The sequence below is a fragment of the Gorilla gorilla genome, chromosome 14 (genome assembly GCF_029281585.2).
Source record: "Gorilla gorilla gorilla isolate KB3781 chromosome 14, NHGRI_mGorGor1-v2.1_pri, whole genome shotgun sequence".
NCBI lineage: Eukaryota > Metazoa > Chordata > Mammalia > Primates > Hominidae > Gorilla > Gorilla gorilla.
Genome location: NC_073238.2, coordinates 73,586,320 through 73,610,295, shown reverse-complemented (window position 1 = coordinate 73,610,295; position 23,976 = coordinate 73,586,320). Strand labels below are relative to the sequence as shown.

General features: G+C 36.5%; 1 protein-coding gene across 2 annotated transcripts in view; it reads right to left on the bottom strand.

The window, feature by feature from the left end:
• Positions 1-23,976, bottom strand: part of LOC129526204 (uncharacterized) — a 254,970-nt gene that overhangs the window by 155,585 nt on the left and 75,409 nt on the right. For both annotated transcript variants that reach the window (XM_063697398.1, XM_063697397.1), the window contains exon 2: positions 2,590-2,711. In XM_063697398.1, coding sequence (XP_063553468.1) covers positions 2,590-2,711 — 122 coding nt within the window. The remainder of the gene's footprint in view (positions 1-2,589; positions 2,712-23,976) is intronic.

The window sequence follows — 23,976 nt, the reverse complement described above, 5'->3', positions numbered from 1 at the left end:
CTTGGAGAACCTTTATGTCTAGCTCAGGGATTGTAAATACAGCAATCAGCACCCTGTGTGTAGCTCAGGGTTTGTGAATGCACCAATCGACACTCTGTATCTAGCTACTCTGGTGGGACCTTGGAGAACCTTTATGTCTAGCTAAGGGTTTGTGAATGCACCAATCCACACCGTATCTAGCTACTCTGGTGGGGCCTTGGAGAACCTTTGTGTGGACACGCTGTATCTAGCTAATCTGGTGGGGAGGAGGAGAACCTTTGTGTCTAGCTCAGGGATTGTAAAGGCACCAATCAGCGCCCTGTCAAAACAGACCACTGGGCTCTACCAATCAGGAGGATGTGGGTGGGGACAGATAAGAGAATAAAAGCAGGCTGCCCGAGCCAGCAGTGGCAACCCGCTCCGGTCCCCTTCCACACTGTGGAAGCTTTGTTCTTTTGCTCTTTGCAATAAATCTTGCTACTGCTCACTCTTTGGGGCCACGCTGCTTTTATGAGCTGTAACACTCACCGCGAAGGTCCGCAGCTTCCCTCCTGAAGCCAGCGAGACCATGAGCTCACCGGGAGGAACAAACAACTCCAGACGCACTGCCTTAAGAGCTGTAACACTCACCGCGAAGGTCTGCAGCTTCACTCATGAGCCAGCGAGACCATGAACCCACCAGAAGGAAGAAACTCCAAACACATCCAAACATCAGAAGGAACAAACTCCAGACACACCACATTAAGAGCTGTAACACTCACCGTGAGGGTCCGCGGCTTCATTCTTGAAGTCAGTGAGACCAAGAACCCACCAATTCTGGACACAGTATGATGTATATTTTAATATTGTATATCAGCATTTTCCCAATTTTATTATAAGACCAATGATTATTTTAGTTTAAATAGAAACTAATGGTTATCTATCAACACATTTGGTATAGCATGGGACAAGCTTTTTAATTACCATCTATGAACTGAGCTTGTTTTCCCCCTATTGTTGCTGGTCTCTGATCTTTCTAAATATTTATCAACTGCAATGTGAGGTCATTAATTTATAAAAACAAAATTTTGCATTTAAAAATCAAACTGTAGCTTTATACTTACATGTAATTTTTTTAGCTAAGGATTCTTAAAAATCTCAAACCATAGCATTTTTTTATTTTACAAAATTAGCACGTATGTTAATAAACCAACATACTAGCAATGATATTAGTATAATCCATATATTAGGAAAATGAGTTTTCATGAATACATTAATATAACATTTCCAGAAATAGTTACTATTCCTTTATTCTAGGACTTTATAGATCCGAATGTTCTTCCAACAAACTTAAGGCATTTATCCATTTACAGACAGCTTAGGGTTCTAATCAGAGCTGTGAGAGATGTTGCTAGGCCATACTATAAAGAAGGAGAAATGTATTGGTTTGGGGTTCCTTCTCCCATTTTACTAATATCTCTTTATATCCTTGGCAAACATATATTGTCATCTTTAAGTTATAATTCAACACATCAGGCAATAACCAGAAGGAAGAATAATTTTGGTTCAAATTTGTATTTTTGCTGAAAGTTTCTGACTCCATTTTTCTGGTTTGGTTAGTCTGCACACAAGCTCTTATCTGGAGGAAGTGCTCTAACTAGAAGCCACCTGTTTGGTCTCCCTCATCTCTGGCAACTCTAGGTTGAATATTTGGTCTTAGTTCAACCAATCAAAACTTAAATTAGCCAGAGTTATTTTTGTTGTCTGAAAGCATTAAACCCAACTGGATTTAGACTTAGAGGTCATATACTTTATCATCATCAAACCCAGACTGAGACTGAATGGGGATGGTATTAATTATCATATCATGAGTATAAACCAAGGCTGTCCCATGTAAACCAGATATGTGGCCACTCTACTTAAATGGTTACTTAAATGATTAGCTGACACCAGCTTAATATACTAGCTTCCTGGCAGAAGTTGAATTTTACACTGTGACTCTTGATTTGAAAGGCATTCAACATTTGAGGAAATGAATCTATAATGGTAATGCGACAATCATTAGTGCTGATATTTTAGAGCAAAGGTCCTCTCATAAATGAACTCTCGAATCACATGTAGGAGACCGCTTACCCAAATGATTCATAATGCTCTCTCTAGGGGCAGGGAAATTCCAGAGTGTCCTTTTTCCCTCCAGAAATAATTAGACTTTGTTTAGCCCACTTGCTCTGCTAGTCCCACGTTTCCAGGGTGACACCACAGTGCTTCCTGAGGATTTCTTCTTCACCCGGCTGCAAAACTGATCATCTGGTGAACAGGTAATTATGAGCTGAACTAGGAATCATGCCGGGATGTGAATGTCTAGTAACCACATAGTGTTTGCATTGTAACTAATGAATACTCCCTTGCCTAATATAACCCAACCTAATTACCCATAAAGCTTTGGGTAATTTTCACTTGACCCTAAACTTTGTGCATTTAGCTGCTTCTCTACCCATTACTGAATGATAACTCAACAAGAGAATAGTGAGCTTGAAGAGGAAAGGTTGTTCTCTCTGCAATATGTCATTTTTCTGCGTGGTGTTTTAATCAGAGAAAGTCATTTGTTTCAGTAAGTTCTCATTTACTTACCTAGTTATCAGTTGTCATTTGGAGAAGAGCCAGCCCAAGAAAAAGTACTTCAAATATTTTTCGCCATTTGTCTCTTTTGTTTTTGTTCATAAATTCTCTTGTACAATTTTTGTCAGCATCCACTGTAAGGAAAAAGAAGGATAGTGAGATCACACCACTAAATGAATGGAGCAATTGAATGTGTCTTACTGGGTTGTAGGTTTCAGGAAAATGTCTTATTTCTGCATCTCCAGCACCTACTGCCATACCTGTAGCATAGGAAAGTGCTCAGTCAATATCTACTTCTTTCTGTGTTCATATGCTTTGAGATGATTCCAGGTGGATGCAAAGGATGACACTTAAGGCATCTGGGGAGGATATTTTGAGTGTATCATTCATAGTTAAAATATGCTATGGAGGTCATTAAAATAATTTAATTTTCCAATAGAAGCTTTAGATATTACGGAGTCTGACTATGAGCATGTTACTAAGTAATAACAGACAATATTCAGTAGAACAGCAGTTTAGAGATTACATTCTCTAACACTCAGTATACATAAGCCTTTCACAATATGTCCTTAGTCAGAGTCCAAGCACCATGGAAACCATCCTTAAATCCAGACAAAGACGGGAAAGGAAAAGACATATATCAACACCATGGCCATTGGACGCATAGGTTCTAACAAGTTTAACATCACTGACCACTTGATGTATAAAAGTGATGGAATTAATATGAAGAGTAATAAGGAGTTTGAGGGAGGTCACTGAGATGACAAAGGAATTCTTTAGCTATATCTGGGTTTTGATAAAACCATATCATTAATATCTTCTGGGAAAATTTGAGATCAATGAGTGCTATGATGCCATCACTGAGGTTTTAGGATCCAAGGTCTTTGTTAAAAATATGGTTACATGCAAAGGTCAGTGAACCTTCCTGATTTCCTGATTATTGTTGCAGTTGATGGTGAACATAAAATTAGTATCTAAAAAAGTGGCTGACCAGAACTCTGTGAAAATGCCCTCTCTTTTAGTGTTACTATTTTTTAATGTATTACATTTACCCCCTCCATATGCGTGGTGAAGAAATGAGAAAATAAATATGAGATAACCATATCTTTAGGGTTTCTTGAGACATTTGACAAGAAGAATATTGGAGCTTCCCCAGAAAATTACAAAGACTGAATAATAATATCAATGCTAAAGGAAGAAAGAAGCATTTTATAGACCACCATGGTTGATGCTGTGGCAGTTTTAAGTTATTTATTTTTAAAAATCAAAACATTTAATAAGTAGGAAAAAGGATCACAATTCTGACACTAAATTGAGACCATTAAAACAAATTTAATATGATTTTTAAAGCACTCATCGAAAATGGCATTGATGAAAACATCAAAAAAGGATTGAGTATTGATTGCATGCCTGCTCAGTAGTTTTTGTGTAATGTGTTGAACATTGTTATCTACCTCACAGGGAAAAAGGTATAACATCACACAATCCTCACACAAGAAACATCATCATAAGAGGTTGCTGCCATCCCTGTAGAGTGAGTGTGCTAAGGAGTCACTGATTTAATAGCCTAAAGACTGAATTATCCTCCTGCATCTGAAGCTGCTCTCTGTGGGTTAGGGTTTGTGGTCTGTGGATAAGGTAAGGAACTGGGGAAGAGGAAGGGAAACCACGTACAGCTGTCTGTGTTATAAATGCTGTGATGGCCAAACAGGAAACCTTTGTCTCTAAGGACTTGTAATCTGACACCTGTCAAGAACACTAAATTCTTTTTTAAAAAATAAAATGGGGCTAAATTGACCTCTTGTCTTAGAGGTTCCTAAAGGGAAGAAGAGAATAAAAATATGAAACTGTTAGAATCAATAGCTTAAGTCATTTTGTAGTATCTTGCTGAGTACGAAGACCTAGAGGTTGTTGCATCACCTTTTACTGATATTAAATGATTCCTTGGAGTTATTAAGTGCTAAAAGCCTTAACAGAGATCATTTTGGTTCTTTTGTAAAATAGAGTTTCCATACACTTTTTAAACCGTATTTACGCTTACATTTGTAATAAGTATGCAAACGTCCAATAAAGACAGCTCACAGCAGAATAGCATTACACACATTTATCAATGAAAACTAAAAAAAGAAACAAGAACATAAGCTTCAGATAATATAAGATAATGATTTACAAAAAATGAAAAATATTTTAAGTATTGATTAACTTAAACTTTTAACAAAAGCCTTTAAATGTTAAGCTACACTGGTAATCACTGAGAAATATTATGATGAAAAGAAATAAAGGGACTTAGAGTCAGGTAGAAAAAACAAATAGTAATTAAAGTATGATACAAGAAAATGGAAATTTTAACTCTACTAATGGCCACAATGGAATGGTAACTGGATCTTGGCTATCATATATAAATGTATATGGGGAATGTCAACCTGATCAGCAAGGTCATGGGAAACATCCCCGAGGAATGACCATGGCGGATGAGGTCTTATTTCAAAGTTGTGGTAAATGAGATGCGGAACTGGAGGATGATAAATGAAGACAATATTGCAAGACACAGTTAATATTACCTGTGAAGTTTTTGAGCTTAAGAATATGTCAGCATTAAACCAAGAAAACTTGATTGAGAGTCCAATTTTTTTGTGTTTTTGCCCACAAAATATATTGTGAGCAATGTTTTTGTTGTAGTTGTTCTACATACTTCAAATTGTTGTAGTTGTTCTACATACTTCAAATAACCGTATTTGTACTAATGCTGGAGCTGACAGGATTCATAGGAAAATTGAAGATAACATTCAGTAAAGACTCAAATGCATGGGACCCTGATCTGGGTTTTGCATGAACTCATGGATTTGTTTAGGCATAGAGTGGAAAGTAAACAGGTATAGGTCTTGATATTTGGAATTTAAAAATAATAAGACATTAAAATGCAATTAACATAGAAAAAATATGTATAAAACATTTCCATTAAATGTTATGTAGAATTATGATTTTAAAAAAGACGACCAGGCTGGGAATAAAAAATATTTTGTAGTTTAGTTACCTAGTTTAATATTGTGAAAGTAGTTTGAAAATCCTCATAAACTGTACAAATGCAAGAATGATAATAAAAATATGAACTGACAACTCTGAAGAAAATTCAAACGGGATCTTTCCTTCCTTCTGTGTTACTTTTATACAATAATGCATCCCCCTACATAGTCAGCTTCCTAAGTCAAAAATATAGCATTATCCTTGATTCTTAATTCTCATTCCATTGATCATAAAATCCTGTCAACCCTACTCTCTTAACAGCTCTAAATTTAATCAAACCTCTCCATTAACAATTCCACTCTTTTACTTTAGGTTCTCATTATTCCTTTTGTTTCTGTAGTGCCCCACTTCACTTCATTTGTCCTCCCTCAGATTCACTTTTCATTCTGTGACTAGTGTACACTTCAAAAATGATATTCTAATACTTTAACTCCCTTCTTATATATTTCGGTGGTTCCTTATCTCTGGGATACAATTCAGTTTCCTTAGTGAGGCCCTAACTTGAACTTTGCCTACCTCTTCAGCTTTGTAGCCATACTTGGAACATGTGGCTCCTGTGGTTGCTGGAGGAAGGGATGAGAGAACACGGAGAATGTGTACCTGTCTTTGTCTGTTCAGGACTATAGGAGACAGATAACTTCCCTTCAAATTCAATAGATGAAAATAAATTACATGAACCCTTCTAGATGCAATACTGTGGTCACTAAAACATTTCATTTTGCTACCTCTACAACTACATGACATTTCCAGATATATGAAATGAAATGGTTTGGTAAGGATATGGCATTTTCTCTGGACCAATACCAAAATATTTCAGTTTAAAATAACAAATTAATTCCCAGAAACTGAAACACATATGTTTGCATGAAATTAGCATATTTTCTCCCTGTAAGTAAGCAATCTGTAATATAATATGAAACATTTTTTAGAAGATCCTATTATGATTGAGCAATTTAATAAGAGAAAGTCATATTAGTAGAATATTTACTGGAGACTAAGACAACTTAGTAACTCCAATGGGGATGATTTTCCAATAAGACCAGAGATGTTAAAGTCTCTTAAATAAAATTCTGTTTCCATTGATGAACACTAAGGTCGATTCCATATCTTGGGTATTTTGAAAAATGATGTAGTGAACATGGGAGTGCAGATATCTTTTTGACATACTGATTTCACTTACTTTGAATACATACACAGTAGTAGGACTACTGGATCATATGCTAGTTCTATTTTTAATTTTTTGAGGAACCTCAATAATTGTAATACTAATTTACATTCCTAGAAACACTGTGTGGGAGTTCCCTTTTCTCTACATCCTCACCAACACTTTTCTTCTTTCATCTTTTTGTTAATAGCCATTCTAACAGGTGTGAAGTGCTATGTCATTGTGGTTTTAATTTGCATCTCCCTGATGATTAGTAGTGTTGAGCATTTTTTCATATACCTATTGGTTATTTTTTGAGAAACATCTACTCAGTTTCTTTGCCAATTTTTAATTGGGCTATGTGTTTTCTTGCTATTGAGTTGTTTGAGTTCCTTATATATTTGGGATATTAACCCCTTATCAGATGTATGGAAAAGGGAAATGTTGTATAGATACACAATAGGATGCCATTCAGCCTTTAAAAAGAAGGAAATCTTGTGATTTGTGACAACATGGATAAACCTGAAAGATATTATGTTATGTGAAATAAGCCATTTGTCTTTCTGCAAAGACAAATATCACATAATCTTATATACATGTGGAGTTTAAGAAAGTCAAGCTCTTAGAAGACAGTAGAGTGATGATTATTGGGGGTTGGAGGTTGGGGGATGGGGCTGTTGGTGCAATGTTGGTCAAAGGGTATAAAACTTCAGTTAAATAGAAGGAATGAGTTCTAGTGTATAGCATGGTGACTACCGTTAATACCAGTGTATTTTATACTTGAAGTGGCCAACAGTGTAGATTTGAAATGTTCTTACACTTAAAATGATATATATGTTATCGGGGGAGCCAGCCCCCAATATTTCAATGTAGGTTCTTTTCTATTTTCCCTAAGTGTCAGCCAGTCTGAGAAATAAAGAGTACAAAAGAAAGAAATTTTACAGCTGGGTCTCCGGGGGTGACATCACATGTCAGCAGGTTCCATGATGCCCTTTTTCTTTACCAGATATTGGGGGAACCAGCCCCCAATATTTCAACATAGGTTCTTTTCTATTTTCCCTAAGTGTCAGCCAGTCTAAGAAATAAAGAGAAAGAGTACAAAGAGAGAAATTTTACAGCTGGGTCTCCAGGGGTGACATCACATGTCGGCAGGTTCCATGATGCCACCGAGCCGCAAAACCAGCAAGTTTTTATTAGCGATTTTCAAAGGGGAGGGAGTGTGCAAATAGGGTGTGGGTCACAGAGATCCCATGCTTCAAAGGCAATAAAATATCACAAGGCAAATGGGGGCAGAGCAAGATCACAAGGCCAGGGCGAAATTAGAATTACTATTGAGGTTCCACGTCCTGCTGGGCACACATTGTCGATAAACCCCTTAACAGCAAACAGGATTCAGAGCAGACAACCAGTCTGACTAGAATTCGCCAGGCTGGAATTTCCTAACTCTAGCAAGCCTGGGGGCGCTGTAGGAGACCAGGGCGTATTTCATCCCTTATCTACAACTGCATGAGACAGATGCTCCCAGAGCGTCCATTTTAGAGACCTCCCCCCGGGAATGCATTTGTTTTCCCAGGGTTATTCCTTGCTGAGAAAAGAATTTAGCGATATTTCTCCTATTCGCTTTCTGAAAGAAGAGAAATATGACTCTGTTCTGCCCAGCCCTGCAGGCAGTCAGACTTTATGGTTATCTCCCTTGTTCCCTGAAAATCGCTGTTATCCTGTTCTTTTAGGATGCCCAGGTTTCATATTGTTCAAACACACGTTTTACAAACAATTTGTATAGATAACGCAATCATCACAGGGTCCTGAGGCGACATACATCCTCAGCTTATGAAGATGATGGGATTAAGAGATTAAAGTAAAGACAGACATAGGAAATTATAAGAGTATTGATTGGGGAAGTGATAAATGTCCATGAAATCTTCACAGTTTATGTTCAGAGACTGCAGTAAAGACAGGCATAAGAAATTGTAAAACTATTCATTTGGGGAACTAACAAATGTCCATGAAATCTTCACAATTTATGTTGTTCTGCTGTGGCTTCAGCCAGTCCCTCCGTTCCGGTTCCCTGACTTCCCGCAACAATATGTGAGGTAATGCATATGTTAATTAGCATGATTTAGCCACTCCACAATGTATGCATTTTTTTGAAACATCTCATTTGATATGGTTTGACTCTATGTCCTCTCCCAAATCTCACATTGAATTGTAATTCCCAGTGTTGGAGGAGGGGTCTGGTGGGAGGTGATTGATTCATGAGGGCATATTTCCCCATTGCTGTTCTTGTGATAGAGTTCTTACAAGATATGGTTGTTTAAAAGTGTGTACCACCTCCCCCTTGAACCTGCTCTACCATGGTAAGATGTGCTTGCTTTCCCTTCACCTTCTGCCATGATTGTAAGTTTCCTGAGGCCTCCCAGCCATTCTTCCTGTGCAGCCTGTGAAACTATGAGTCAATTAAACCTCTTTTCTTCATAAATTAGCCAGCCTTAGGTAGCTCTTTAGAGCAGTGTGAGAATGGACTAATACAACTTGGTACACCATAAATATATAAATGTTTGTAAATTATAAAAAGAATAAAGAAAAAGAAAAAGAGAATCTCTCTTCTCCTGGCAGAACTTCATGGTGTTACAGACTATATTTTCCTTTCTGAATCTCCTTTTCCTCTGCTTCTTTTATAGGCCAACCCTACCCTATCCTCATCCTTGGTGCTGTGATATATTCTTTCTTGAACTATGCTAATACTTTAAATCATTGTATTAGTCCATTCTCACATGCTATGAAGAAATACCCAAGACTGGGTAATTTATAAAGGAAAAAGATTTAATTGATTCACAGCTCTGCATTGCTGGGAGGTTTTAAGAAACTTACAATCATGATGGAAGGCAAAGGAGAAGCAGGTACCTTCTTCAAAGGGGGGCAGGATGGAGTGAGGGCAAGCAGGGGAAATTTCAGACACTTATAAAACCGTTAGATCTCATAATACTCACTCACTGTCATGAGAAGGGCATGGGGGAAACCACCTTCATGATCCAATTACCTCCATCTGGTCCTGCCTTTGACATATAGGAATTATGGGGATTACAATTCAAGGTGAAATTTGGATGGGGACACAGAACAAACCATATCAATTATGTTACAGTAAAACGTTGCTGTTGGTCTACTCTAAGCATCTTTGTGAAGAACTCTTTGTATTCTATGGAAACAAGCAGCAAAAAATAAAACTGAACTCAATTATTGGTGAAAGTCTTCAGTGTCCCCCCGCCGACACAAAATGGAAAAGAGAGACCAAGTATATTAATCATATTAAGGGACAGATATTGCTCACAAATATTAGGAAAAATGAAAGGGAACAGCATGATTTCTGGACATGTTGGAGATAAATGTATGGAATTAAAGATTACAAAGATGGTCTTTGTATTCTCAGAAGAGCTAGCAATGATCAATAGAAACCACCATGAGTTCACCAAAACAAGTCAATTTATTTTCATTTTTAATTTGGCTATGGTTCCTAGATACATCAAGTAAATATTACAGTGAAAAATCTAGTTTATTTTTATTTTTAACAGCCTCTCATGTTATCTTTGTGGACAAGATGAAGAATGTATACTGGAGATTGTATATTATATGTAGTTAAAACAGGTATAGTAAATTAAGCATTCATGCTAGAAGAATAATGGAGAGAAGTTTCTAGTCCTATTCTAATCAGTGTTTTAATTAATTATTGGAATGGAGATATGCGAAGTGCATTTATCCAATCTACTGTTTGAACAGAACTTCAATGAATCAATTATTTATTAGGTACCTATTATGTCTCTGGCACCATGCAAGGAGAAGCTGACAGACTGATTGCATGCGAAGGCAACCAAGTAATTGTAATTCATTGTCAACTCAATATGAGTGCATGAGTGGTTGATAAGGCAAAAAAAAAAAAAAATACCACTTGAGCCTACCAACAGAAAACAATTGGGCAGAGATAAGGAGGGTGGACTGCAGGTTCAGAATCCTTGAACTTTTATTTGGTTTCTATTATTTCTTAGCTGTATGACTTTGAACAAGTTAACTTTCCTAAGCCTCAGTTGTTCTATCTTCAAAATGGGCTATTATGTTTATTTTTGAGAAATAAATACAATGAACCATGTAGAATATTAAGCACTCTGTGAAAGAAAGTTCTCACTCAGTAAGTATTTTCAGTTATCGTTAATTATCTATGCAGGTCAAAAGATAGAACAAGAGCTGTGAGACCTGTGTCCTGGTCTTGGCTTGTCTAGTTGCTGACTGTGACACTTTTATCTCTAGGTGATTATGCACAGTTCTGGGTATTTCATTTAATTAAGTGTATTGCAAAATAAATGAAATCCTTTTAGAGAAGGAAGACAGAGATGACAATTTATCTAAAAATCATCATATAAAGAAGTATATTGAAATGTGCAAATTAATTAATTAATGCCTTGCTTTGTTCCAAAAAGATTTTTAAATTGCTGACAAAAATGCATATAGTGTAAGAGGATATCTATAGTTAAATTACTGGAGGCAAAGAGCAAATAAAAAGTAAAGTAGGGATTAATAAATGAACACAGTTGTATTAACAGATGAAGTAGGGAAGATGTAAGACCAGGATAACACATAGCATTAGAAATTGCTTCCTTTGCTCTGAACTTTACCTCCTAATTTTCCAACTCACTTGCCCAACTACTCCCATGCTATAACCCTTTGACCCCATACTTTTGCCCCACAACTTGTAACCCATTGGCCTTGTGTCTTTATTTTCCTGTTCTCTAGCTTAGGTCTTGTGGCTTATATTATAACTGCTTACCCCTTTCTCTGTCAGTCATACTCTCAAGCTAAACCACAACCCTGGATAAAGCACAGCATTTGTTTCTGTTTATCATGCAAAGGCAATTTTATAACCACATTGGCAGCCACACTTGAAATCAACATGTTGAGTCTGCTATACTTTATTAGCTTGATATTCTTCCTTAACTATTTCATACAATGTATGTACATACTCATCTATTATCACAATTCTCTCTCCTGCTCTCTACTCACTCTCAGTTTACTCATGCTTCACCTAGGGAATCTCAGATTCCTTATCTTCCTACCACACTATCTGCAAAGCTGCCTGCTTTTGAAAACCCATTGTCCCTTTTTTCTTCTTGTGAAGATGAAGGAATGGATTATCCTCCTATTAAACTTTCTTTCATGTGTGCTCTGGGTTCCATCCCTTTCCGTCACCTCAAAGAATTCATGCCTATGGTTATGATTTCATTCTAGTACATCATAAATCTTTCTTTTCCTATAAGATATTTCCATCAATATAAAACCAGCTTTAGTGCCTCTCATTCTTTAAAAAATCTTTCCCTGATGCATAACCGTTTTCCAGTATTTTTCTCTTTCTGGGATCCTCTTCAATAGTCTCAATTCTCCAAAGAGAGACACACACTTCTTTGGTTATAACATATGTGTCGTCCTCAGTCCTGATTGCCATTTCTACTATTTTTAAAATCTCTAAGCACTTCTGATATTACCAAATTTAATAAACACTTTTTGCTGTTATCTTACTTAGTATCTCAACAGAATTTGCAGATTTGACCACTCCTTCTATTTTGGAAAGTCTTAATGATGCCTATGTTATACAATTTTTATGCATTCTCCCCTTTCTCATAACTGATTATTCTCGGTCTCCTTTGTTGGCTCTGGTCTTTCCTCAACTCCCATATTTTGACATTGTCCCAGGCTTAATCCTGGATCTACATTTGCCTTTCTCTATATGTCTTCACAAATAAGTGATATTCATGTCCATACTTTTAAATGGCATTTCTATTGATAACTCACAAATCTGTATCTCCAGCACATATATTACCCATGAACTTCAGCCACATGTACCTAGTTGTCTACCTGGTGTCTCCATCTGAACATTTCACAACAAAGCAAACTGAGTTGATCCAAACTTGAATTCTCCATTTCCATTTGCCATAACACTCTTTAAAATGTCTTCCTATGCCAGACTGTCAGGAAATAACACCTGACAGGAGTCATTCTTGTTCTGCTATTTGCATTACATTCTAATCTACTCCATTAGTAGTTCCCATCGATTCCACTCTTAAATTAAACCCTTAATTTTCTTGCAATTTCCATGGCTACCATCATAATCTAAGCCACCATATTGTTAACTAAGTCTACTTCAAGAGTCTCTTAGCTATTTCTTTTGCTTCCACCTTTGTCCTTTCTAACCCATTTTTCATATAGTAGTCAGAGTGATCTTTAATAAATGAGCATCACATCCTTGCCTAAAATCCTTCAATTGACTCCCACTGCTCTTAGAATAAATTAATTGCTCGGTATGCTTTAACTCCTCCTGGAATTTTTTCAATAAATTTTTTTTTTTTTTTTTGAGATGGAGTCTCACTCTGTCGCCCAGGCTGGAGTGTAGTGGCGTGATCTCGGCTCACTGCAAGCTCCACCTCCCAGGTTCACGCCATTCTCTTGCCTCAGCCTCCTGAGTAGCTGGGACTACAGGCGCCCGCCACTACCCCCAGCTAATTTTTTTGTATTTTTAGTACAGACAGAGTTTCACTGTGTTAGCCAGGATGGTCTCGATTTCCTGACCTCGTGATCCGCCCGTCTCGGTCTTCCAAAGTGCTGGGATTACAGGCGTGAGCCACCGCGCCCGGCCTGTCTTCAGATTTTTGACCATAATCCTTTATCCATTACAACTTTAAATTAGATCCCTCATAGCTTGTTAATTGTCATATTTTTCTACCTTCAATATAAATGTAATCTCCTTGGAAGGGAGTTTTCTAAACTCAGTATCGAAATCAGACCCCAACTTTTCTATCCCCTTTTTCTCTATTACATAGCAATTTAATTATTTCCATTCATAGCATTTATCTCAATCTCTAGTTTTTTTTTATTTATGCTTAAAAACATTTTTTAAAGCTTCTTCATTTTCATGTTAAGGTCTATGAGTCAAGAGCATGCATATCTTGCTTACAGCTGTATTCCCAGAACTTAATAATGTGATTAGAGAATATATCTTTATGAATAAATAAATGAATAAATGCACTGAGATGCCTTACAAGTGAAGAGGGGATAGACTATGTTGTAGCTATAAGTGGTCATCACATATCAGTTGCTAACAACACAGAGGCTTATTTTTTACTCATATTGCTACAATTCTTCTCGATATGTTTTTCATTCCAGGGACCTCACTAAAAGAGAAGATCCTACGGGATAGGGAGGGGAGACATTAAAAACCACGAACTAAACTAGATCTTGAGGCTCTGCTTGCAAGTGACATGTTCATTTCCATGCACATTTCATTGGCCAAATTGAGTCAAATGGCTACTGCAGAGTTTGAGATGATGCTGTATAATCATTCTTCAGAGAATGGGAAAATAGAATTAGCATCCCAGTAAGAGGCTGTAAATATTTTAAATAATAATATCATTTCTCATGTATGGCACTGGCTATCCATTGACAGTGGTTTCCCACGAAACTGAGTTAGGAAGGATTCTGAAGTTAGATCTAGACTCAGTGAGAAAGGTGGCTTGTGTTATATAATCATGATGGGGTGAGTAGTAGCATGTTTGCTATACATTTGTAGTCTCTGACATATGTGTAGTGTTATTGCTAAAAATAATTGAAGGACTGTAATGTGGATGAGGAACTGAACTGAGATAATATATGAGAATTAAGTTCTTAATGAGAAGAAAATTTAGTGAAGTGTGTCTCATTCAGCTAAGGTAAAAGCATTGTATCACAGCCTTTTAAAAATGATACACTCTGCTCTGTACAAACGAGACATTTTTAGTCATTAAGAGTATTCACACAACAGTTCCATGTCAAGATATTAGCAAAGCTGTAAATTTCTACTTTGAGTGCTAAGTAATTTTATATTTTCTTTTAAGTATAAGAGTCTATGAGATCATCATTCAGTACAAAGACCACACTTGCAGTGTGGTCTGGATTCGAGCATTGGCCTTGAGGTAATAGGTTCCAGTTATGCCATCCACAATGTGAGAATATTGGGCTATATAATCTCCAAGGGTCTGTTATGCTTTAAATTTGAGATTTTTCTTTTCTATCAAGTATTAATTATTTACTCTCTACAAAGTATTGTGTTAGGTCATAATAGCACCTAATATATCCTAAAAATATGAATACAGATTCTACCCTCAAGAATCAACTTGGAGAAGATAAAAATTTATGTAAGTAATGAGGAAGTATATGCCAAGAAGACCAAAAGTGTAATAGTGAATGAGATGTTCTGATGAGAAAGCAGCTAGAGGTGGTGCAAAGAATTGTCTTTGAAAAGTTGGAAGAGTTTTGTTAGACCAAGATGGAAGAAAGGGAAGACAAAAGAACATTTCAGAAATTATATGACTTTATTATTTTTTTCTTCACCAAGTTCCCCAGAGCTAGAAATAACTTTAAATTTTTAGTGCAAGATGGTAGACTAAGACAATGTTTTTACCCAAGCCCAAACTTTACAACCACAAAAGGCAACAAAGCTGTTGGACAAAGATGAAACTCATACTTGTGGAAAACAAAGAGAAAGATCATTTGGTATTTTTGTTTGTTTGAGACAGAGTCTTGCTCTGTCTCCCAGGCTGGAGTGCACTGGTGCAATCTCCTGGGTTCAAGCTATTCTCGTGCCTCAGCCTTCTGAGTAGCTGGAATTATGGGTGCACACCACCATGCCTGGCTAATTTTTGTATTTTTAGTAGAGACAGGGTTTCACCATGTTGGCCAGGTTGGTCTCGAACTCCTGACCTCAGGTGATTCACCTGCATTGGCCTCACAAAGTGCTGGGATTACAGGCGTGAGCCACCGCTCCTGGCCTCCATTTGGTATTTTTAACATTTATTTAGAAGATAGAAAATAGATGGAATGTGATTGAGATATCTGAGCAGAGAAAAATATCATCCAAACACATGTGAGAAAGGGTTAGGCAAAGGTTAGAGCCATACTTCTCATAAAGAGGTTTAGCAGAAAGACTGACAAAAGATTCTTTCCTCAGCATATAGAGCATGTGTTTGCCACAGGTGTTATTACCCTTGAGAAAGTTATATTTACATATAGAAAAGTCGATAATATGTCTGTAAAACTGAAAGCAGTGGTTAGAAAGTATTTCCCCAAGAATGATGTCAAAAGAGATCTGCAATTCTGGGTTATTTTAAAAGAAGTAAAAAGATTTTGATAGAAATTTGCTGAAGCTTTTAATAGCAAATATATATTCAAATATGTATTTTAAAGTCCAAAGGAAACTTACAGGAAAAGCAATATAATATATAAATTTCAAATTATAAAAATAAGAAAAAATAAAAAGAATAATAACAATAAAACTGTATTACATCATCTAAGGAGAGACTCTCAAATTCAGTAAAATGAATATGTAGAATAAAGCTATGCTTTCTTTACTAGAGCTATGTTTAAAACAAAGACACAAAACCTTTGAAAATAAGAGATTGTCAAATGCAGGTCTCAAGTTAAAGAAATTGACACAAGGGCGAATTTTAATATCAGGCAAAATAAGAAATATAGCAAAAAGTCTTAAATGGGAAAATTAACTTATAAGGTTGATAGGTAGAGAAAAAGGAAGAACAAGATCAAAAAACAAAGAGCAAAACTGATTGTTATGAACTCATTTTCTGTTAATGAACATATTCTCAAAGGGAGCTCAAGATGTAAGCCTCATTTAGTTTTAGCTTTCCATTGCTCCTTACGGTGTATAGCATTCGGGTAAGAATATTTCTATTGTTTAAATATACATTTTTGAAAGTAAAAAGTAGATCTCTAAACATAAACCAGTAACTTCATCTTGTGCTCGTCAGAAGACCCATCAATCTGTTCCAGTGTTGCTCTCTGAGAAAGGGATTTAAGTTACCAAAATGGAACATTCTCAAGGAACCTTTCAACAACATTGACTCTCATTACACAAACTGTAGATTCATAACCTTATATAAGACACTACATTGCTATGTGTGTTTCTGTGCATGCCAAAGCACACATTCTTCTAAAATACCTAGAAACATTGAGGAAAAAGATCATTAAAAATGTGGTCACAGAGAAAACTGCCTAACTGCCGATATTATCATGCCACTCTAGCTACATTTTCTGATCATACTGCAAATAAATACATATTAAATTAATGAATTCAAAGCAGAAGAAAAAATGGCACCTTGACCTTGAGTTTAAATAATGCCCTTCTAAGGAATAGTTAAGTAAAGCAAAAAAGCAGACATTAGAGCCTGTTAAAAATGAATTATAGTGTATTACATTTAGAAATCTATGGAATACATTACTTAGAGCAAAATGTATTACTTTAATGCATGTATTAGATAGTACATGTGATACAAATAAATAAAATAAGCCTCAAATTCATGAAGGTGACAATGAGCCAGCAAGTGAAAACTTGAGCCAGCAAGTGAAAAACAAGAACTTCTTGGCAGCGAATGCAGAGGCCTAAGGGTAGCTGGTAATTTTACATGTTCTTGTTATGTTCTAAGCATAGGCAATAAATAAATAAGTAAATAAATAAAAATCCAGTGTATTTGTGGCAAAGAAATCAAGGAGGAAGAAAATGGTAAGACAGGAGACTGGGACAGAAGGCTTGGGGCTAGTCATTTAAATGATCTTTTAGGCTAAGACACTGAGTTTGGATATATTCAAAAAGTATATATTGGAGGACATTGAAGCATTTTATGCTGTAATTTGATTGACTGCTGTGCATGAAGATTAAGTAATGTGAAGCAAAAAGAACAGGTAGGAGGCAAATGAAGTAGTTAAGAAGAGAGCTGATGGAAGCTTGGAGTAATTTGCTAATGGTGGAATAGAAGTGGATAGACCCATAGAGCATTTTGAAGGCAGAGTCAATAGTAATTTGTGGTGGACTAAATGAGGGGTAAGGGGTGAGTAAAGAGTAGGGGGTGAAATCAAGTTTGACTACGATGGGGAAGGTTTTTGAAAGGACAGACTTTTGGTCTGCATATATTCATGACACCTAATAGATGTAGATGTTGTGATATCACATAGACTTTGAAAATATGAATCTAGAGTATACTAAAGAGATATGAATGGGAAATATATAAAGTTATAGTAGGTATAAAAATTACCAGTCTACCAATAGATTTGTGGATACCTTTCTTCATGATGATCAAAGATTGGGGAAAGTACCTTATAACTAATAGAAAAATGGCTTGAAGGGCATAGTTAGCTGCTATTTGGTCTGTTGTATAGCTGGTCTCTCAATGGTTTTGACATTCAGAACTCCTCCACTCTGCAGTTCTGTCTGAAAGAATGACACTTACTAGGAGCCATGGCCACATAGCAAATGAAGTGCAGCTTTATTAATAGCCAAATCCTGAACAATTTCTGAGTTAGAGCTGTGATAAAGCTGAAATGGAGAACACTGTTTAAGTCACAAGAACCAAATCAAATTTTTTGTTTCAATTTCCTTTCTTTGAATCTAAAATGGGTGGGATTGTGTCCTATCCTTGTCCAACATAGTTTCTTTTAGTTCAGCCATTGTGGAAAGCAGTGTGGTGATTTTTCAAAGAATTTAAAACTGAATTACCATTCAACCCAGCAATCCCATTACTGGATATATACCCAAAGGAATATATATCATGCCACCATAAAGATACATGCACGAGTATATTCATCTCAGCACTATTCACAAAAGCAAAGACATGGAATCAATCTAAATGCCCGTCAACAGTAGACTGGATAAAGAAAATGTGGTATATATACACGATGGAGTACTGTGCAACCAAAAAAAAGGACAAGATCATATTCTTTGCAGCAACATGGATGGAGTTGGAGGCCATTATCCTACGCAAACTAATGCAGAAACAGAAAACCAAGTACCACATGTTCTCACTTATAGGTGCGAGCTAAACACTGAGAACATATGGACACAAAGAAGGGAGCAACAGACACTGGGGCCTACTTGAGGGTGGAGGGTGGGAAAAGGGAGAGGATCAAAAAAATTCCTATTCGGTGCTATGCTTATTACTTGGGTGATGAAATAATATGTTCACTAAACCCACTGACATGCAATTTATCTTTATAACAAACCTGTACACATACCTCTGAACCTAAAATAAAAGTTAAAAGAAAGAAAGAAGAAGAAAGTAAGAGAAGAAGATGGTCAGAACAGAACAGAACAGCTAACTGGACAGAAAACTTACTTAGAGGTGCTTATATTTTGAAAATTGAATATGGTGCATGATTTCTAAGGCATTAGTAGTAAAATTTGCCCTCAAATAATTTCTCAGGCATTGGCCGTGCAGATCCATAACTTGTTTTGCCTTGGGGAGGAATCAACAGAAAGTATGAACAGAGGCCTCTTAATGAGGGGAGAAGGGTTTCTCTCTCACAGATAAAGAGGTGTTTTTGTGGTTCTATAATAAAAGAGCATCAGGAGAATCAGAGAAATTAAAACACAACCAATTTCAAATAAAATGCTAGAAAATACTTTTTAAAGCAATGTATAATTAACCTGTCAAATTCTTTACCTTACACACTATTCAGGCAAACAACTTAAAAATATTCTACTGACAATGGAGTGTAAACTACCTTGTTGAGAAGGAATATTTGCAACAGTGCTTTTAATATTCTACTTGTATTATCTATTTTTTGTTGTGACAAATCTTCAATATGTGAGAAATATGAATAGCATTTGTATTTACATTAGCACAGTTAAAATTACAAGGATTATCAATCCCTATTCTTTATGACATATGTTTGTTATTATCTTTTAAGAAGATAAAACTATCCTTCCTGAAAAAAGTGATGCAGATAATTCTGTAGAACACCAGTTTGTGGTGGGAAGGAGTGCGATAGATGAGCAATAGAAAATATTTTTCTTACCAAAAAGAGATTCTCTTTATATTTGTGATTCTCATTTTCAAGAATCTTAGTAGATATTTCAAAATGAAATCCAAACTACAAATCGACATCTTTTTCAAGCAAAAAGGCAAGTACTGAACAGACTCTTATATACACAAACACACTTTACACAAATAATTCCTTTAATACAACACACGTCTCTTTGTGATCTGACTATTGGATTTTGGTCTCCTTTCATCTTTCCTTATATATCTAATGTTCTAGACAAAGTATATCACTCACAGACCTTCTTGATCTAGCCACTCTGCACTCAGTATGCCTTGACTATGACCCTAAGAATATTTTTAGAGACTTACAATACTATCTTGGTTCTCCCCACAAAAACTTACTCCATGATACTTGGCTACATCATTGTCATTCATAAAGATTCAGATGCTCAGATGTCATCTCCTGGGGAAGCCTCTCTTGATCTCTCCAGTCTGGGTTAAGATTTCTCTAGTATGCTTCCATTGCACACTGTACTTCCCTCAGTTACCCTAAGCATCACACTGTAGAAGAATAGGTAGGAGGCAATTGAGGTAGTTGAGAAGAGAGCTAGTAGAAGGTTGGAGTAATTTGCTAATGGTGGAATAGAAGTGGATAGACTCATAATGCATTTTGAAGGCAGAGTAAATAGTAATTTGTGGTGAACTAGATGAGGGGTAAGGATACTTGCCTCAGTTATCCTAAGCATCACACTATAGAGCTATCTTCAGTTCAATTATCTGTCTCCTCTACTCATCTACTTTTGGTAGACACCATATGTTCTAGTTTCTGACATTTCTAGAAACCAGCACAATGTTGATCATGTGGTAGGCATTCATGAAATATTACTTAATGAGTAAGTGAAAGAATAAATCATATTTTTCATTTTGTAAGTTATCTCCCAAAATCATTTACCCCCAACCTGTTCATCTTAGAAGACTGGTATGTAGAAATCTGGTTATAATTAGAAAATTACGGAGAGGGACTTAATAAATAATATTTATATTTGTGTTTAATAAAATGTATATAAATGATTTCATATGTTGATAGAAATGGTTATATTTTGTTAATATTAGATTGGTGCAAAAGTAATTGGTCTTGGTTACTTTCAATGGCAAAAAACACAATTACTTTTGCACCAATCTAATATTATTTAGATAGATGGTAAGTAGAAAGAAACCTTAAGAGTTTATTGTCTACTTAAATGAGAGTTTTCTTTGTTCATATTATTTAGTTTTCAAATCATACAAGGAAAAACTCAAAACATGTATTGAAAAATGTCCAGTATTGTTACCTAGATAAAATAGTCTTTTCATAGAATAGACTATGGAAGTGAAACAGAATTACATTTTTTTTTATGACAATTACCATTCAACTTACGAAGCAACTCTTTTTGCTTTTGCTTTTATGGTCCTATTGGTTTATTTTTCCTCTCTGGTCTTCTGGAACAAGACACACAATTATTATTCTAATTGCTTCTCCATTTCTCTTTCCACACATACACACACAGAAAAATAATTTCGGTAAAAATTGTATATTCTATTACATTTGCTTGTCTCCTTTTCTCCATATTTTCTCCATGTACAACAATTTGCATATTCCTTACATGTGTATAATGATCTTGCCCCACATAGCTATGAAAGTATCTGTTGCTATCACCATTTATGCCATTGATTGGCCAGCTTACCCAAGGCTAGTCATTGAGTATTCTGAATCTCAATGTTCTTATCTGTAAAAGGAGATGATAATAACCAAACTCATCATTGCAAGAAACCATATGAGGACCTAATTATAAAAATTGTACTACTGCTACATTTTGATAGCAACATGAAACAGACAAATTCCTAGTCAGACAGGGACAGGTCCCTGGTGAAACCTGACCTTCAAGCCAAAGACAGTTTAAAACCTGAAAAGTGAGCTGCCAGTTCTAGATAGAGTTCAGGACGAGAGAGAGTGGGAAACTCTATCCCTGTCTTACCCTTTCTCTCTATTGTATTGGTTCCTTCTGGATGATGCCTTTTAACCAATGGAATGGTGTTTTTCCAAAGCCCACTAATGGATTTATCAGTACACACTCCCCTATTCTAAGCCCATAATCACCCCAGACTCAGCCTCACAGATGGCTACCTGCTTCAGGTCCCCTCACATGTTGAGAGCTTTTCTGTCACTCAGTAAAATTCTTGTCTGCCTTGCTCACTTTCCCGTGTCCAATATTTCATTCCTCTTGGTTGTGGGACAAGAACCCAGAACCTGTTGAACAGTGGGTACAAAAAGAGCTATAAGACATATGCCAGGTTGCCACACTACGAGAATGAAGAGCTGCAACATCTCTTGGGGGCTCAAACCTCAGGACTCCCTGAGTAAGAGCTGTAACACCCTTTGGGTCTCTGTGATTGCTGGCATCTCCTATTCTTTTGAGTGCTATCCCATTCTCTCATCTAGACATTGGCACCCAAGGCAGAAGCCACTCGTGGCTCATCTGGTCCAGCCACGGGCTGAGCACAGAGCCATGGCAGGTGAGGGATCTGGGCCAGGTTACAAACTCAGCATAGCCTGCTAGGCCGAGCAGGTGGAGTGAGTATCCAGTGGGCCCTGAGTGAGGCCCAGACAAAGGCAGTGGTGGCCGCAGAGATTTCTGGCTGGCAAAGTGGCACCGAAGGAATCCTTTAACAATTTCACAAATTTACTACTTTTAACAACATTAAAACACTAATGTGTACCGCCTGTTGATGTCTCTTTAACAACTGTGCAATTTATTAGCTATTAATAGAAAAGACAGAGAATATTAGCAAAAATCAGCTTCTTTCTTGTCACTGGGTACTCTGAGGCAAAGAATGAGCTGGCAGGAATATATATCTAATTCTCTCTTCTTTTATATATTTACTTCCTTCCTACTTAAGTATGAGCGAAAATTTATTGCTTTTTCTCAGCACAACTGCATCAAGTTCAGGACACAGAATCTGAGGATACTGACCTATTCTCCTTTTTTTCTCTGAACTAAAAAGGGCTCCAGAAAAAGGGGATCTGAATTTCCAAATGATTTTGATTATTCTATATTCTCTTTTATTTCTTGCTTATAGAAGTACACATGCCAAAAGTAATTAAAATAGTTTTTTACTTTGGTGAATGAAAAGATACCAAGCCTAGGAAAAAATGTTAGCTCAGTGAAAGCATTCATTTCATTCCTCATCTGATTACCGGATAATTTGAGAAGATTCTTTTTAGGTATGTGAGGAGAGCAAAATCACCTAGTGGCCATTGAACAGGCCCTGGAGACAAAAATTCCTTATCTGAGGCACTTAGAAGGGAGCAAAGACCACCTGGTGACTATCAAACAGGCCATCCAAAGTCAAAACTCCTTATCTGGGAAAATTAGAAGTAATTAGACTTCTCTACTATCTAAAGCAGGCATCTGGTTCCAGATTTCTTTCCCTGCCCCTGTAAAATTTATAAGTAACCAGAATTTCTATACATCTCCCGAATGCCATGCCAAAACTCACTGTTCAACCCTTGCTGACATTAAGGCACCAAAATGTCTACAAATGTAATCACTTATCATGACCTACATGGCTAATATGGTCCAAATTTCCCTTAAGCTCCTGCCTTAAGGTCCATAAATGTTCCTAATGAAAAATCCACCATGGCACGCTCAGCCCTCTTGCTGAGGCACCATGCTGCACTCTTCTGCAGCGTTTTCTTTCCAATAAACTTTCCTTTTTCAAACCTATATTGTTGTCAGTAAATTCTTTTTACCAACCCGCCAGTTGACCACCTACTGATGACAGGGCTCTGATACCTCACCTGGCAGTATGCATTAGGAAAAAGTTTGGAAATTATGTGAATAGATGTTTTAACAAAGACGAATTGTTTAACAGCATACTTAGAGAGTTATAATAATTCTCCCATCTACTTTTTAATATGTAGATATAATCCTGGGCAGGTCCTCATTAAACAACGCAGTCCTAAATTGTTCTGGGGTTCTTTGTTTTACTTTTTTTCTATGTCTTTCTATCTGGTAAAAATCAAACTGAAATTGAAAATATTTGTGGCAGCAACAGAAAAACCTAGTGTTAAATGTCGACAGGACTCACAAAAGGCAATGTCTCACTTCTACCATGTGAAACTGGGGTGGGTATCACATAGTCCTAAACCCACTTGAGTTCATGAGGCTCAAGTGGAAGGCTTCTGGCTCTGAGCTTTCTGAATCTACAGATTCTTGGGAGAATGTTTAAAAGTGATTCTGAAGTGACTATGCACTCTCAGAAATCCATAACTGCAGCTTGGATACTCATCCTCTCTAAATAAGCATTGTTTGGTCAGGCCTGAGATTTTGGCTTTTTTTTTTTTCTATA